This window comes from Cryptotermes secundus, unplaced genomic scaffold, assembly GCF_002891405.2.
Source record: "Cryptotermes secundus unplaced genomic scaffold, Csec_1.0 scaffold358, whole genome shotgun sequence".
Lineage (NCBI taxonomy): Eukaryota > Metazoa > Arthropoda > Insecta > Blattodea > Kalotermitidae > Cryptotermes > Cryptotermes secundus.
The window spans coordinates 2018616-2035002 of NW_019721523.1; the positions used below are offsets into that span (position 1 = coordinate 2018616).

Sequence of the window (16387 nt, forward strand, 5' to 3'; positions counted from 1 at the left end):
CTATAATTTATATTTTTACATTTAATATAAGAATTTATTTAAATAATTTTCTTGGGGAGTAAAGCGCGGCCGGCGCGTAAGGCTGACAACCTTACCGCCATCTTGTAGCCGATTGTCTAGATAATGTGAGGCCCTCAATGTCTCACAACCTGTTACAGGGACAGCTTTACTTTACATTATACAGGAATTTATTGCGACATCTTTCATTGTAAAAATGGTCCACTTGGTACGGGAATTCGGTAATAATATATTTTATTTATTTATTTAGTACCCCCTTGATGAAGATCTGTGCGACCGAAACTTGTAATGGCTGAATGAAACAGCACAGTTAATTACGATTAAAATATTAGTATTTTATTAATTATGATCGATTTTATTAAAATTTAATTAACTACGTTGTTGTTTCGGCGGCTGCCGTACCTCGACAGTAGAGGGTAAGGTCTGTGACGTCAGTAGAAGCACCCCGTTGAATATTATCACAAGTTTATCGCTGCATGATTAATAATAACGGGGTTTGAATTGAATGATTGAGTTTATTTAACACCTCCTACAATCTCTCTTAATCACAATAACTCGCAATACATTTTCAGCTCAGTTCTGATTTGATCTGATCTCTCGCTCGGTTTTGCTCCGAACTACGATTGCCTTCTGTCTTCTACTGTGACTGACCGACTTGGTTCTTATCTGTACGGCAGCTTATTTAGGGTAACGGTATCCAAGCTAATGTTTGTTGAATGTTCATCTACGCGGAAACGTTTCCCGTACCGAGTTTGTTTCCAAGAATCTACATCTTTCATTTTCATATCCCAGGAAACGTGTTCCATAGCAATGGGTATACGGGTCACAATATTAAAACAAACTCCGTGGTTTTTAGTCCGCAAAACGAACTATACCGACCGAGCGACCGCCGCTTGTCGGCGAAGTTAGTTCGAACTCTAGCGCGTGGTGGGCGCAACGAATCCCCACGGCCGTTAATTTCGGTTTTCTAGACCGGAGCCTCTTGTTTTCCATTCAAGTAGCTCCTCAATTATCCTCATGAGGCTGAGTGGATCCCGTTCCAGACCCACTACTCCTCAGAAAATCTTGTAGCTCCGGGAATTGAACCCGGATCTCTGGATCTGTAGGCCGGAACTCTGACCACAGAGGAGGTCGGAGACAATATTAATGGCTACAAAAATTAATGATGACAGATGGGAGATATGAGACGATGTCTGCAGTTTAAGAGTTCTCATATCTTCGCTATTTACTGTTCAGACGAACTAGAATGAAGGTGTAGTCTCGACCTCAATATTGGAAACGTTTTCGCTACAGAGATGAACCTCCATAGAAGCTTCGATTAGCCTTTATTACGGCCGAATATTTTCGAAGGTCGTCGTGTTTACTTGCAGACAAGTAATTACGTTAAGGCGGAATTCGCTGAAGGACGGTAGGTTATGCTCCGACGAGACACACACACCGTATATAGGTCTGAATGCCTGTTAACTGAAGAACGCAGTCTTCCTCCGGATTCTCTTAAAATTAAACTTTAATTTATTGAGATATGTCAACTATGTTTAATAACATCCTTTCTAATGCCTGAATTACTTGTATATCAGATTACTCTTGTACGTGCATGTTTAATTAATTTTATGAATAATGCACGCAGTAACAGTGCACTTCAGCCTTGTAATTGGCTCATGTCAGGACATTCACTGCAAGAAACAGACGCAGGAATAGTTCGTGCTTATTAAATTCGGGTTGTAAAAACTGGCGAATTTCACATCAGACATATTTTAAATTATTTACGGAGTAGCGCAGCATGATGGCAAATTATATTTCATGCTTTCATGCTCGTCTGTACAAAGTAGAGATGTTGATACTTATTGGCTATTCAGAGCATTTATACGAGGAACTTGGACAATGCGTATCATAATCTCCAGTAATTACTCTTGTGTAAGGAAGTCCATCATGTTATGCTGATAGGCGCTTAGTTGATCAAGAAATTCCTTCTTTATTATGGAACCCCAAAGATTCTTTACTGTGTTCATAAGAATCTTCCCCAGGAAGTTATGCTGAGCCAGTAGAATATAGCCAACGCACTATTTCTTCGACATGTATTTACGTAATATCCTCCCATCTACGCCTAAGTCATGAAAGTGGCCTTTTTCTTCAGATTTTCCAAGCAATATTTTGTAAACTTGTCTCATCTCCCTCTTGCGTGCTACTTATACGGCCAGGCTTTTCATTTCATATTGTCTTACTGTTAATATTTAGTGAAGAATACGGATCATAAAGCTTCACTGTTTGCACGGAATCAACGTGTTGTATTTTTTGGCTTCCCCGTGAGCATGTTACATCATATATTCATGGATTAGCCCATACTTTGTCTGTTCCGTCCTCTTGAAGAATATTTTGGCCTCTCCATTTTAACAGTGGGCAACTTATTTATCGTCTTCCTCTAAATTGTATGTTAAAATTGTCTTCGGAATTAGTGTATTTTCCATTCGTAGAACGTGATATGTCCACTGTGATCAGGATTTTAGAATTGTACTATTTACTTTAAAAATGTTCAGTTTTTACCTAATTTTAGTGTTTCTTATTTGGTCCTTCCGTATGTGTCCTCTGTGGTCTAGTGGTCAGTGTTCCTGGCTACAGATCCGGGTTCGATTTCCGGCGCTACCAGAATTTTTCGGAGAAGTAGTGGGTCTGGAACGGGGTCCACTTAGCCTCGTGATGATAATTGAGGAGCTATTTCAAGGAAATAGCGGCTCCGGTCTAGAAAACCGAAATTAACGGCCGTGGGGATTCGTTGCGCTGACCACGCGACACCCACTATCCGCAAAAGTTGGCACTAAACTTCGCCGACAAGCAGCGGTCGCTCGGTCGGTGTAGTTCGCTTGCGGACTAAAATCACGGAGTATGTAGTCTGCCACACCCCTAAAAATGTTCCATTTTTACAGTGTCAGTTTTTGCTTCCTGTTTTATAGTCAAAATTTCGGATCCATATTTAAGTACAGATACCGCAAAATCTTTATAACATTTTATCTATGTATATTTTCTTCTTATTCAGTGTTCTTATTGTGCTGCATGTCTGGTTAAATCTATTCATTTTTATATATAAATCTCTGCTTCTTACTGTAATTTTATATCCTAAGTAATTAGAACTGTTAACTTATTCAGTTATGTGAATGTGTTACAATAGGTCTAAATTTTAACACGATGAAACATTTGCTTTTTTAAATTAATTTCTATTATGTCCATATATGAGTGATTATGCCCCAAGAACATGCCAAACACGGATCCATGCAGTTTTATGTCGAACATAATTAGTGGTGTTGATTTACTATCATCTACATAATCGTTAAACAGACAAAGCAGAATGTTCGAATGCTAATTTCATTGTCAGTCTCACGCAATAAAGAGTTGAAGCTCCATGTCGCAGAGTCCTCTTCAAGAACTGATGCAGACTCACTTGATCTACAAATTCCTGCTTATCCCTGGCGGGATCCAGACCAGAGTATCAGACGGCGTTCCTTTCAGATCTATTTAAATGTTATGATCCCATCTACGACTGCGTTTCCCAGGTTCTATGATTAAAATTACACACACACACACACATTTCTCATCTCCATGCGAGCTACATGTCATGTCCATCCCAAAATCCGAGATTTTATTTCCGTAGTAATATTCAACGAAGTTTCTAATTTTATAACTGGGAGACTTTGGCTTAGGTGAGAGTATAATATTTTAGTTGATCTACGAGAAAGAAGATCTGAAATCGTGGGCTGGATTCTGTTAGGTTAGGATAGGGACTAATTTCACGGTCGTGGGAACACTGCAATGAGATTTTGGTTTACATGTAAAACGGAATTTATTGGCGGGCCGAGTTGCTGCTAGCTTCAACAAACAAAACAAACTCCATGGTTTTAGTCCGCAAGCGAACTATACCGACCGAGCAACAGCCGCTTGTCGATGAAGTTGAATGCATGAATGTAACAGGGGTAGGCCTTCTCAGGCCTTGCACCGCGACCTACAGTGGTCTATTGTGTATAGTGACAACTTTAGCGGATAGAGGGTGTCGCGTGGTAAGCGCAGCGAATCCCCACGGCCGATTATCTGCGTTTTCTAGACGGGAGCCGCCATTTCCTTAAAATATCTCTTCAATTATCCTCACGAGGCTGAGTGGACCCATTTCCAGACCTACTAGGACTACAAGGTTCTGATATAGGAATTTTCTCCATGGATTATGTAGAAAACATCAGAAGTTATATACAAACAATTTCCTACAGTGCTTGACTTGCCATATACAAACATTATTTTGGGTGCAGTAAATTCTGTTGTTTGTATTTTAATACACCCTACATGTCTTACTAGAGATTTTTTCACTCCATTTTTATAGATTATTTATCATTCTTATGATTGCCGTAGTAAATCTTTGGATTTATTGCACATTTTTCTATGTGTTTCGTGTAGTTACATTTTGGACCTCCCACCTTTTAGTGTACTTTGTTTGTGAACTACCTGTACTGCAGGTACAAATCCTCCCAAAAGATTAGAACCTCACAAAACTCAGTGTTTTCCTTTTTAAACTGTATTCTAGCAACATTACACGAAGTTTTTCTCTTTATGTCTGAAATGAAAAAGAAACTTTGAGCCAGAAGTTCTTAAACAGGAGGACATTTTGGAACATTACGGCTTGCTTCCTTTTTTTCCTCGTGTCATTCTAGTGTCTAACGACTTTCTTCTTCTCTTGTTCTTACTGTAGACCTGAATTTGTGCCATGTTGTCTCGTTCCTTTGTTTCGTAAGACACAAAAGGAAATTTTACTTGGATGATGATGTCTTTTGTCGAGGCAACACACAACATGTTGACTGAAGTTAAAGGAAACATGGCAGGAACGCACTTAGTGCATGCATTGTGGGGCAGTGAATCAGGAAGTTAAGAAAGTTCATTTGTTGTTACATGGAAGAATTGCCCTTAATCTGCAGGATTACTTTTTTTAATGAATCGGTATTCGTTGCCTACACAAAGAGTTCGGAATGGATGTATATTAGGCTTAACAAGAAGTTCACGGAAGAACTTTCCTTCAAATGTTCCATTGCGCAAGTTGAATTTATTAAGAATTATAATTTAACACACAGAATTACTGGGTTTTTGTTCTTTTTCCATCGTCCGGTATTCAAGAAAATAGAGAACACGACGTTTCGGAAACTGGATCTGTTTCCGTCCTCAGGTTACGAAGGGAAGACACCTACTCAGTTTGGTCCCTTAGAAAGGGCTAACCTCGACTGATGTCCAGTGATTGAGATTAGTTCTTTCTAAGGGGCCCATCACCTGAAGACGGAAATAGATCCAGTTTCCGAAACGTTATGTTTTCTAGTTTTTAGAATACTGGACGATAGAATAAGTCCAAAAACCCAGTAATTCTATGTGTTATACACCATCGTCAGAACCCTTTAGAATATACTAATAAATTAACAGTTATACTACTTAGAGTTTGTTTTTGTGTATTATTTCCAATTGTGCCCATTTCAGCTACGTAAAATGTCAGATGTAAACTCAGAGTTTCAACCCTTTCCATGTTTGTAATTGTTGCTTTATATTTAGGGTTTCGTGCAGAATTTTTAGGTATTATTTTGATTCATCTCCTTCAAAGTTTCATTTGTCTAGCTCCCGTGGTTCCTCAGTTAATTGACATCAAACAGAAAGCTAAATACAGATTTCTCGATACCGCCATGTTGTTTCACATTGTAAAAGAACAATGGTTCGTAGGTATCGTATATGTATTCCTCAGCTTGTGACTTCAGTCAAGCTGCAGAATTCATGAATCTAGGAAAACTGTAAAGTTCCTAAAGCCAGGAATATTGTGGTGAGACGACTGACTGAATAACTAGCAGCTACAGTAAAAGAAAACGGCGCTGTAAATATATCCCTCGAAATCCTGTGTTTCAAAGAGGTTCGTCAATTATCCTCAGACCACAAAGCAAATATACGTTTTACATAATTAGCTCGTTATAATCAAATTTCCACAAAACTGACGGCGAGACTTTTTTGTGTAATTTAAATTATACATAAGGACATTCCTTCTTTACTTCATGCTATAGGTAAACCAGCCTGTTCCCACTTTCATAGCCTGCTATTTCATCTTTTCCAGTGTCCTCAGTGGTCTTGGCCCATTTCATTAGACAGGAATTCAGGGCCTTATCATTAGAGTGATAAAATGAGGGGGGGGGATGTAATGGGCGGGACATGCAGAATTTGTGGGAGACACGAGAAATGCTAGATAAGAGGATAATACTAAAATCGATCTTAAAGAATTAGGGTGCAGACTGAATTCAAGTAGTTCTCATAATGTTTTGTCGGCACTTCCATAAAAGTTGGGGGATTTCATGACTAGCTGAGCGACTCTCAGTTTCTCAAGAACACTCCATTCCGCGGCATTAGTCATTGTAATATTAAGATTATTGTTTTCTCTGACGTGTGGCCCCTTAATTTGGTAATAAATACCATCGTTTTGGAAGAACCTGTTACCTCCATCCTCAGAATCCATATTTAGGTCTTGTACATTGAAAGTAGATGCAGAACATCCCTCCGAAGCGTTTGTACATATTTACCCCACTGGATGGGGTCTCATCTGAGATCCGTAATCATTATACTTCCCTCAATGAGAACCTCAAATCGCGATGTTTTCTTGTTCTCACCACAGACTGTAGCATGGCCGCAGTTTCTTCTCGAAGACTGGAATGATGTACAGACAGTGTACAGAGCAGTACACAATCGTGTATATCCGTGTTAATTTCTGAATTTATTTATTTTAGCTTTTCTTCTTCACCGCTGGAACCATGACCTGTAACTGTAAATTGTCAGTAAAATGGACTGACTGCTTCATGATTTAGGACTCTTGTTAAACGGCAGGCAGGCAGTCCATACGATGTAAGACTGTTAATATGGCTGCCATTTGGACCAGTGGTGCTCTCTGTAAATATTATAATATAACTAAGGATCCAAGAACTTCTAAATTATGAATTAGTTCGTGTAATTTCGTTAATTATACAGTTAGCTTCCCGACACATGGAGAATCTACCGTTGCATGTTCACTCGAATTGTAGTAGTTCGTGGACAGTCTACTCGTATATCTGACAGCGCTGCTCTAGAGCAGTGGTTCTCAACTTTTTTTTTTCATTCACTTCTGTGACCCCATCCCTCATATTGTTAAATTGTAATAAATGTTATATTTATAATAAATATGTACTTTATCAACATGAATATCTATATGAAATTGTATCTATACATTTGAATATAAACCAAGCAAACTGGTCCGCAGGAATAAACACTTTTTTTGCAGTTTGCATTATTAACATTTATAACTGCCCTATTTTTAATGTTTGAAGGGTATGGAAAATTTTAGAAGTCAGTATTCATAAAAAATAATTTGGAAGCCATTCTACTTAAAATAAATACAAAACTGCTGTAATCAATTCACAAAATGTTTCTTTTGTAGAGGTAGTGTATTCAGATTCTATTGAAAGCTAATAATTTATTTGTAATTAAAGTTCAAGTTATTATGACATGTAACTTAGTGTCGGGGTCAAGAAAATGTGGATCTATACATCCACTCCTCTATACGTTTTCATGGCATAGTGCTTAATTACTTAAGCACAGGGACAACTTTTAATATCTTACACGATATTCTGATCATGTCGTGGAGACTCTAGGTTGGATAGCAGTTCAGAGATTTAACCTGAACCATCTAGAAATGATTTTGCTGGATTTGAGGTTCTGACAGCAGTGACTATAAAAGTTCCACCCTCTGGGTTACATAAGTGAGTTCTCTATACAGAGAAACGATAGTAAATAACAGATGTGATTAGAGCGAATCTTTGGTCATATAATAGCCGTTGTTTCACTTACAGAAGTGGTATATAGTGTCAAATGAGACAAGATTATTATGAATGGTTGGTTGGTAAGGATTTTGAAGGAACCGGCCGTGGCCTGTTTTAATTAATACATTATCGTTTGTATGAAGATGGAGGAAAATTTACATGATAGCCAGTAACCCTACCGATATTCGAAATAAGTACCTCCAGAATAGGAATCTATAATTTTTCAGCTACATGAACCTGCTTTATTTAAATATTTTGGTTATATCTTGTGTAGTATTAACAGGCCTCTGGAAATTGATCTGAAAACACTGTCCTCGTATGTACCCATTTCTCATATGCCCATAGACTTGTGTTAATATATCAGTATTTAGCTTCAGACACACCACATAAATTACTATAGGGCGATATAGAAATTTTGTCACAAAATATGTGAATGGATTCCAAGCTTCTTTTTATTTTGATAGAAAAAAGTGAGCATATAACACGTTGTACCGAATGTTCTTTTTTCTGTATGAAACGTTCATGTAATGTCGGATTTCTGAATGGATGACGTTGACGGAGATAAAATTCGTATTAAAAACAATAATGAAATGGGTTAGCTGCGCATTTGATAGGTCAGGTAATGGAAGGTGGCTCATGTCTCTACTGAGAACAAGCCTTCTCGTGGGTGAGAGTGAGAGGCCTTGTCGCTCGTCAAATTTATTAGCCTCCTCCCTTCCCCCATTGTAACTTTGCTTCGGTAGCTTTGTTCACTCTTTTTTTAGTGCATCGCTATGGCAACCGTGAAAAATTGAAACGATTGCGATTGTGTTTTTTATGTGGTTTCTGTTCTTTTTATTCTCGTACAACACTATATTCTTTTGTTTCGAAAGGATCACTAGACTAGATAAAGCAATATAAAAGTAATCATTGTGGAGGAATACATTTGTGTTTGTCGTGGAGCCATAGGTTCAGCGTCTTCTTGGCGCCGTACTGGCGAAAGGGAGCCCCTTCGCTTGCATTCCACCGTCTGTAGCATGTCATTTATTATTTTTTGAGAAGAGACCAACTGTTTGCTTATAGTCTCCACACAGTGCTTATGGCAACAACTACATATAGCTCATAATGCTTTGTGGATGCGTTACATTAATCACAGCGAGATGGGAGGGCTGTGGATCAAGGTACACCCCGGCAGTAGAACCGCTTGTGTTGCAAGACCGAAAATCAGACACAGCAGCGAGTGGGTTTTACTTACAATACTCGTATAGTAAGATAACCGATCACAGTGGTCACGCCGTCTAAGGCTTGAACGGTCTTCGCTCGCTCGAACGCTGGGATTGTGGGTTTGAATCCCACTCAAGTCATGAATGTCTGTATTTATTCTGTGTTTGTGTTGTCCTGTAAGTAGCGGCCTTGTGACTGGCTGATCCCCCGTCCACGGAGGTTTACTGACTGTGTTAGGATTAAAAAACTGAAGTGAAACAAAAGGTGTCACGAATGCCCTATGCTTCAAATTGGGAACAATAGGAAAGAGAGAGAGAGATAGTAAGATAGCACAGATTGTCACGTTGGTGAGTGCTGGGTAAAACATGTAGCACTCATGCAGGAGGTGAGGAACGCGTACCCAGTCTTGGTCTGAAAACTTAAAAAGAATCTATTATGACACCTAGGCATAGGTGGGAGAATAATATTAAAGTGGAAAAAATTACGGCAGCTCCGTAATCATTAAGATTACATTTTCCAGACAGTTAAATTTTGTGTCTGGTGTTGTCATGAGCGATCTATTTTTTTCGGATACAATAATTTGTCGCGAACGGAAACAGTTGTAATGGGATGAGTATGGTATCTAGTTAGAATTGTTTTTATTGGCAGGTTCTCATTCCCGACAGGCACTTCATTATTTCCAATACAAGTTATGTTTTGTATAATGTACGTAAGTCATAAAATTTTCTTTAGCAGTACTGTCTATTCACTTAGTTGTACACTTCAGTAAGGACTGTACGATCAGATTATTTCTTCGATTTTATATTTTATGTCTTTTTTATACAGCTCTCTCATTCTACTCGTATTGTTTTCCTCTTCTTACCAGAAAGAATTTCGTTCTAGGCCGTCAGGGCTGCTCTTTGCTTTTCTACCAATTTCCTTCTATACAACCTGGCGTGTTCTGGGAAATTCGCAATGATCTTTCCTTTCTTCCATACAGAATTCCTTGAGCTGAACATTAATGATAATAAAACGCTCGAAAATTTTAATGATCCAAAATGATGTGGTTAAGCTGTCTATGGGATCAAGGTGGTACGTATAACGAAGACAATGAATGCCCCCAAAAATACCACTATTAATTGTCTCCATTATTGGTGCATTATAGCCACTGTTCGATAACTGGTGTAGCAGAACCCGAACACCGAGCTTAGCTTTAGCACCGAAGGTCGTTACCTGTTGACAAGAGCCCGCCACTGGACCCTATTTTCAGGCATACGAGTTCAGATCACGTCCTCACACTCTAGGACAAATTGGGTTATTATTGTAACGGTTTTAATCAATGCCTTCTCAGGTAACAGCTCTATAAACACGGTCCGACATGCAACAATATAGGAGGCTGTGTTTTCCATGTTCGCGGTGACGACACGCAGCGGTGGGTGGTGGTCACGTGATATGTGTTTCCTGTTATGCGTGTCCGTTCCTCGGCTATATAAGTGACAGAATTCGTTCGGTTCAAGGACGAGTCAGTTCTTGGTAGGAGATAACCACGGGAAGTCCATAGTTGAAGAAGAGTACAGGAAGTCAGCCTGCGAAGATTTAACGTGTGATTTGAAGACTTGATGTGTGCTGTGATACAGTGATATTGGGAGTGTGTGGTTTAGGGAGACTTTTATAGTGTGTTATCCTGTGTTATCCGTGAGAACTAGTGCAGATAGACTGAGAAGATGTGGTTGTAAATTGTATAAATCCGCAATAGTGTTATAATTATTTGTAGTTACGACTTGTAAGTATCCAATAAATCCAAGTACCAATCAAAACCCGCGTCTTAGTCACCCATACACGTGACAATATCTTCCTATCTACGCTTATGACCCTCGAATGGTCTCTTCCTTTCCGGATTACCAACTAAAATTTTGTATTAATTTCTCGGCTACCCCATGCGTGCTACATGCCTTATATCTCTCTTTATCCGCGAGTTTATCACTCTAATAATAGGCTTTGAAGTGCTGAATTTAATCTCTATATACTTTTCCCATCTGTCTCATATTTCCTTTCCAACAGGTTCAGATGTTAACCTTAGCACCTTTTATCAAACATTCTTATCTCACGGCAGCTAAAGTCGATAAAATATTCTGAAACTATCAGTCATGTCAGTTGGTTAAAAATTACTGACGTTCCAGGGACCATACCTGTCCCCATCATCAGGATCTCGTCCCTGAAACGTCGATAATTTTTAACCAACTCACGAGAGGATTTTTATCAGTTCTCAATCTATGTTGTTTCTTAAGGCAAGAGAGAAATTTACATCATAAAACAGCATGTAAAATTATAGTATTTATGCCTTCATATTTATGTCTTACCACAACTGTACAAACTCATTGTTTTCCGATGTCGAATATAATAATACATTTTTTCATTTCGGCAAAAAAATAAAAGAATTTGGGGATAATTTCTCTATTTGTCATACAAGTAACCCAATACACTCTCTTGATTTATATTGCAGAGATAATTTTGTTTAGAAGACGCAATTGAAAACACCGAAATTCCGAATTTATATACAAATTGTGAACTGTGCATTTTTGTCCTGTTTTTGGATACGGGAAGAGAAACGAAATTACTGAATTCTTGAAATGGAATCAGAAGAGAAGCGGACAGGCAATCAGTGTCTGTGAAGATGAGGAGCTGGAGAGAGGAGGTATATGCATGTTCTCCGCGAGTCATAACTATTTTAAGCCCACATTTACAAAAAGAAAGTCGAAAGCGAATATGTTTTTGCGTCGGGAAGACAAAATAACACGTTACATTGTGTCTTCAAATCATATTTTGTTGTATCGCTCCACATGCCAGAGAAACCGAATTTTCTCCAAGCTTAGTTACGAGATCTGTATTTGTCTCCGTTCACAATTCCTTTTCTGCAGGGCCTAAATACCAGTTTTACGCCGTTATTTTCTTTAAATAAACTGTACTGAAAAATGAACTTGCTTGTTTGTTATGTCGCGCATCTTTTTAAATCCTACCTAATGCTTTTTCTTCTTTTACTTAAAGGCCTATGTGAAATTTTACATGTCCTTTGAGCCCGTCGGCAGGTTGTTACAAGTTAGTTGTACGGCGCTTCTGTTGTACGAGCATTGTCATGTGTAATTTTCATTCTGCTTTAAGACTCACGTTACTGTATTGTCTGCAAAAATTTCCGACATATCTCGGGAAGTATGGAGCTGAAAGGAACATTATTTAAATATACGTTATAGGAACATACGAGGAGCCGGGATAGCGTAATCAGTATAGCGACTGGCTACGGGCTGGATGACCGAGGGGGCGGGGTTCGAGTCCCGGTAGAGTCACGAAGTTTCTCTCCACGTTTTCCAGACCGGCTCTGGGGTCCACCCAACCGCCTATCCAATGGGTACTGGGGGCTCTTTCCCCAAGGGTAATGTGGCCTGGGAGTGAAGCTGACCACTCTCCTCCAAGTGCCGAGGTCAAGAAAATGTGGGTCTACCTATACATCCACACTCTCATACGCATTCATGGCGTAGTGCTTAATTAGTTAAGCAGGGACAAATTTACAGGAATCTATGAGAGACATGTGGTAAGACTTACAAGGTTTGAGATTTTCGCAGTGATGGTTATTAAGAGTTTTGTCTTCCGTTGATAGTCAGCCGACGTTTCGGAGGAACATTTCGCTTCCGCCTTCAGGGTAGCAGAGTAAGCCGAGCAAGAAAGCAGCAAGATACATGCAGAAGGCAGAGCTCTCCTGCTGCTTGTGTTACTCTGCTACCCTGAATAGGAAGGGGGCGTTCCTCTCCAGTATCAGTTGATTTTTACCAGACTACACGGCGTTACCGTCCAGAAGATAGAACTCTTAAAGATGAGTCTTATGCAACATTTACATAAAACTCACTGCTTTTGAGAGAATGGCTAGGATAATGACAATATTTAGTAAATGTGGACCATCAAAAATGTCATTTCATTTATCTGCCCATCTTTCTGCTGTCGGCTCACATAAGCAGCAAACTCTGGTCATACGTAAACGAAACACGTTTTTAATGCTACACTCACGTGTGTTTTTGCTCCCCCTTGTTTAAATCACTGCACCTATGAAGCATCCGTGTCTGAATTGAAAGCTGCATAGCTGCTTATTGTTCTTGGAAAATCCAAATAAGCCTGTGAAATGAGAAGAGAGTAGGCCCTCCAATAATATGATGTCAGTCCTTTACCATATCCAGTATCGCACAGAAAGTCTGTGGCACTCATAAAAGTTAGGAGGAAAAAAGTTTTAAGTTTGTAGTCAACCCAGAGGTCGGATTTGAGGCTTTCACGGCGGTGACTATGAAGAAAGCAGTCTGCTTGACCGTGTCTCACGGTGTTGTCGCTTGCAGATTTACCTATACTTCTTCAACCCTGAAGATGGGGGCGATACGTTCCTCCGAAACGTCGGTTAACACCACATATACACGGTGCCAAATCCCAGAAGACTGCTTTCTTCAACCCAGAGGTCCTTCACTTATCCGTTTTTTTCTTCTCCTGCTGAATAAATTGATCGCTAATCGAAATGAAATGGCACAAATCTGCTTTATGTGCTACGTATTGTTATTCTCTTCTTAAATAAAACTGCATCCAATAGTGTCTTTAATTTGTGTCTCTGTTATTAATTCCATGGAGCAGACTTCATGAGAAGTTAATAGTCGCTTAGCTGGTCAATGCATTTCCCTGAGGGTTCATTACCATGTGTTCAGAAGAGCCCACTACTGGACCCTACCCATAGTCAGTTAAATGTGGTCCGAACCTCACATCGAGTGAGCCTCGGTAGCGCAGTCGGTATAGCGCCTGCTTACGTGCTAGACGATCGAGGGGTTCAAGTTCGAGTCCCGGTAATGTCAGAATTTTCTTCATATCTTGCAGACCGGCTCTGGGGCCTATCCAGCCTCCTATCTGATGGGTACCGGGTGCTCTTTCCCAGGGGTTAAAGCGGCAGGGCCGTGAAGCTGATCACTCACTTCCAGCTAGTGCCCAGATCAAGATAATATCGTTTTTACCTCACATACATCTGTAATGTCCATTTGATTATTATGTTATCATATACAACTAGTGGGGAGGGCACGCGGTAGCGTAGTATGTTGAGGCACTATGCTACAAGCCGGAAGGTCGCGGGTTCAAGCCCCGATGAGGTCATTAGATTTCTTTTTTAATTGGCTTAATCCTCCTAGCCGCACTATGGCCCTGGTGTCGACCCAGCCTCTAAGAGAAATGAGTACCAGGTATATTCTTGGAATGTTCTTGCGGGTAAATGGCGGCCGGCGCGTAGGGCTGACAACCTTGCCGCCATCTATAAGCCGATTGTCTAGAAAACGTGGGAGCCTCAACATCTCACAATCCTATGGGCCTCCACGGCGTGTTACAGGGATACCTTTACTTTTTTTACTTTTATAAGACATTTTATAAGGCATTTCGACCAAACGTTTGCGGGCATATGCGCACGTATACAGTCTGGTAACTGAAATGGGCGTCTCCTGTAATTAAATTTGAGATGCCACCATTCTGTGTTTCAGGATGAATCCCGGAATGTGGGGGGTAGCAGTGGGGCACTGAAAGTGGCCGAGAAGAAGAGATGGATCCATGACCCAAACAGTAAGTGATTTTTATACTTCATCAGGATATAGCAGTTATGGGGAGCTGGGATAGCTCAGTCATTATAGCGAATAAGCTACGGGCTGGACGACCGAGGAGTCTAGGTTTGATTCCTGGTAGTTGCAAGAGATTTTACCATTTTCCATAATGTCCAGACCGGCTGTGGGGCCCACCCAGCCTTGTATACCGACTGTTATTTCCCCTGTGGTAAAATGGCAAAGGTGTGAAGCTGATCACTCACCTCCATCTAGTGTCGAGGTTAAGAATGGACTTCACGGCATGGTAAGTTGTCCGTGTGCTTAACTAATTAAGCACTACACCATGAAGACGTATGGGGGAATCGATGTATAGATCCACGTTTTCTTGATGTCGGCACTAGTTGGAGGTGAGCGGTCAGCTTTACGCCCTGGCCGTTTTACCCCCTGGGAAATGGCTCCCGGTACCCATTGGCTAGGAGGTTGGGTGGACCTCAGAGCCGGTCTGGATGACGTGGAGAAAATTCTTGACCCTTCTTGGACTCGAACTTCGACCGGCATGGTACTTAATTTATTAAGCCCAGGGGAAACTTTACTTTTATAGTAGTTATGGAAGCATGCAAGCTACTTAGAGGGCCAGTTTGAAATATGAAATCCACCATAACCACTCGACTTGGATGAAGAAATGGATGTTGAAGTATAAGCAAACAAAACAAAAACAAAATGAAATAAGGACTGTAAAATATTTTCCTAAAGTCATGAACTTACGAATCAGGTATAAGGCCGCGCCATAGCTCAAGCGGTTAGTCGCTGGCTTCCCACCGCGGCGGCCCGGTTTCGATCCCGGGTCTGGTCAAGTGGGATTTGTGGTGGACAAAGTGGCGCTGGGGCAGGTTTTATCTCCGAGTACTTCGGTTTTCCCTGTCAATCTTCATTCCACCAATTGCTCCACAATCACCCTCACCTATCATCGGGGGCTGGTACAATAGGCCAGAAGTGGCCGCAGTACAAGGGACTTAGTCCCACCCAACTAGCAATAAAAAAAATACACATCAGGTAACATTTGGATTTCGTTATAGAGTTGAGAAAATCTCTGGAAACAGTTCCGTAAATGCTGGCCACTTGCTCGAAAACTGTACAGTTCCAGAAAGGACTTCGTTGATTGATTAACCCTCACTGTTATGAGCATGTTAAAGACATTTGAATCCGTGTATTAATTCTGTAGAATAATACTTTTGGAGGGAATCGTATTTACAAATAGTGACATGTGTAAATAGCGATAGCAGAGATCCGGTTATTTAATTTTCGGCCCAGTGTCTACGGAATAAGAACACAGAATTTTGACGTGAAATAAATGTACTTGTTCTGATACGTGTATCAACAGCCGAAATTAACCACATGAAACCAATTACTTTCCAGCATAATTAATTTAACACTTTAAAGACCGGTGAGTCAGTCGGTTAAATTACTGCTGGCCTGCGTCATCACACTTATTTCTGGCTTCAATCTCCTCGAGATCCATGACCAAGACTTTTATTTTCTTCTAGACATGTACGTGTTTCGAAACGGGGCCTCCTCTTCTTCGAAGGAGGGGTCGGTCTTTCTGTGTAGACCCTACGTCTGTTGCGCCGAAGTTTCCGCAGGAGTATATCCGCGCTGTCACGGCGTCTACGTCACTACGGACTCTGCATCCTTTGTCACTGCACTATACTAAGTAACATTTATGCAAGATATACAGAGGTT

The 16387-nt window shown here is 40.3% G+C and overlaps 1 protein-coding gene across 1 annotated transcript in view; it reads left to right on the forward strand.

The window, feature by feature from the left end:
- The window catches only part of LOC111875488 (proteoglycan Cow), a 273534-nt gene that overhangs the window by 123166 nt on the left and 133981 nt on the right, over positions 1–16387 (forward strand). The window contains exon 2 of the mRNA XM_023871785.1: positions 14591–14669. Within this exon, the coding sequence (XP_023727553.1) occupies positions 14591–14669 (79 nt within the window). The remainder of the gene's footprint in view (positions 1–14590; positions 14670–16387) is intronic.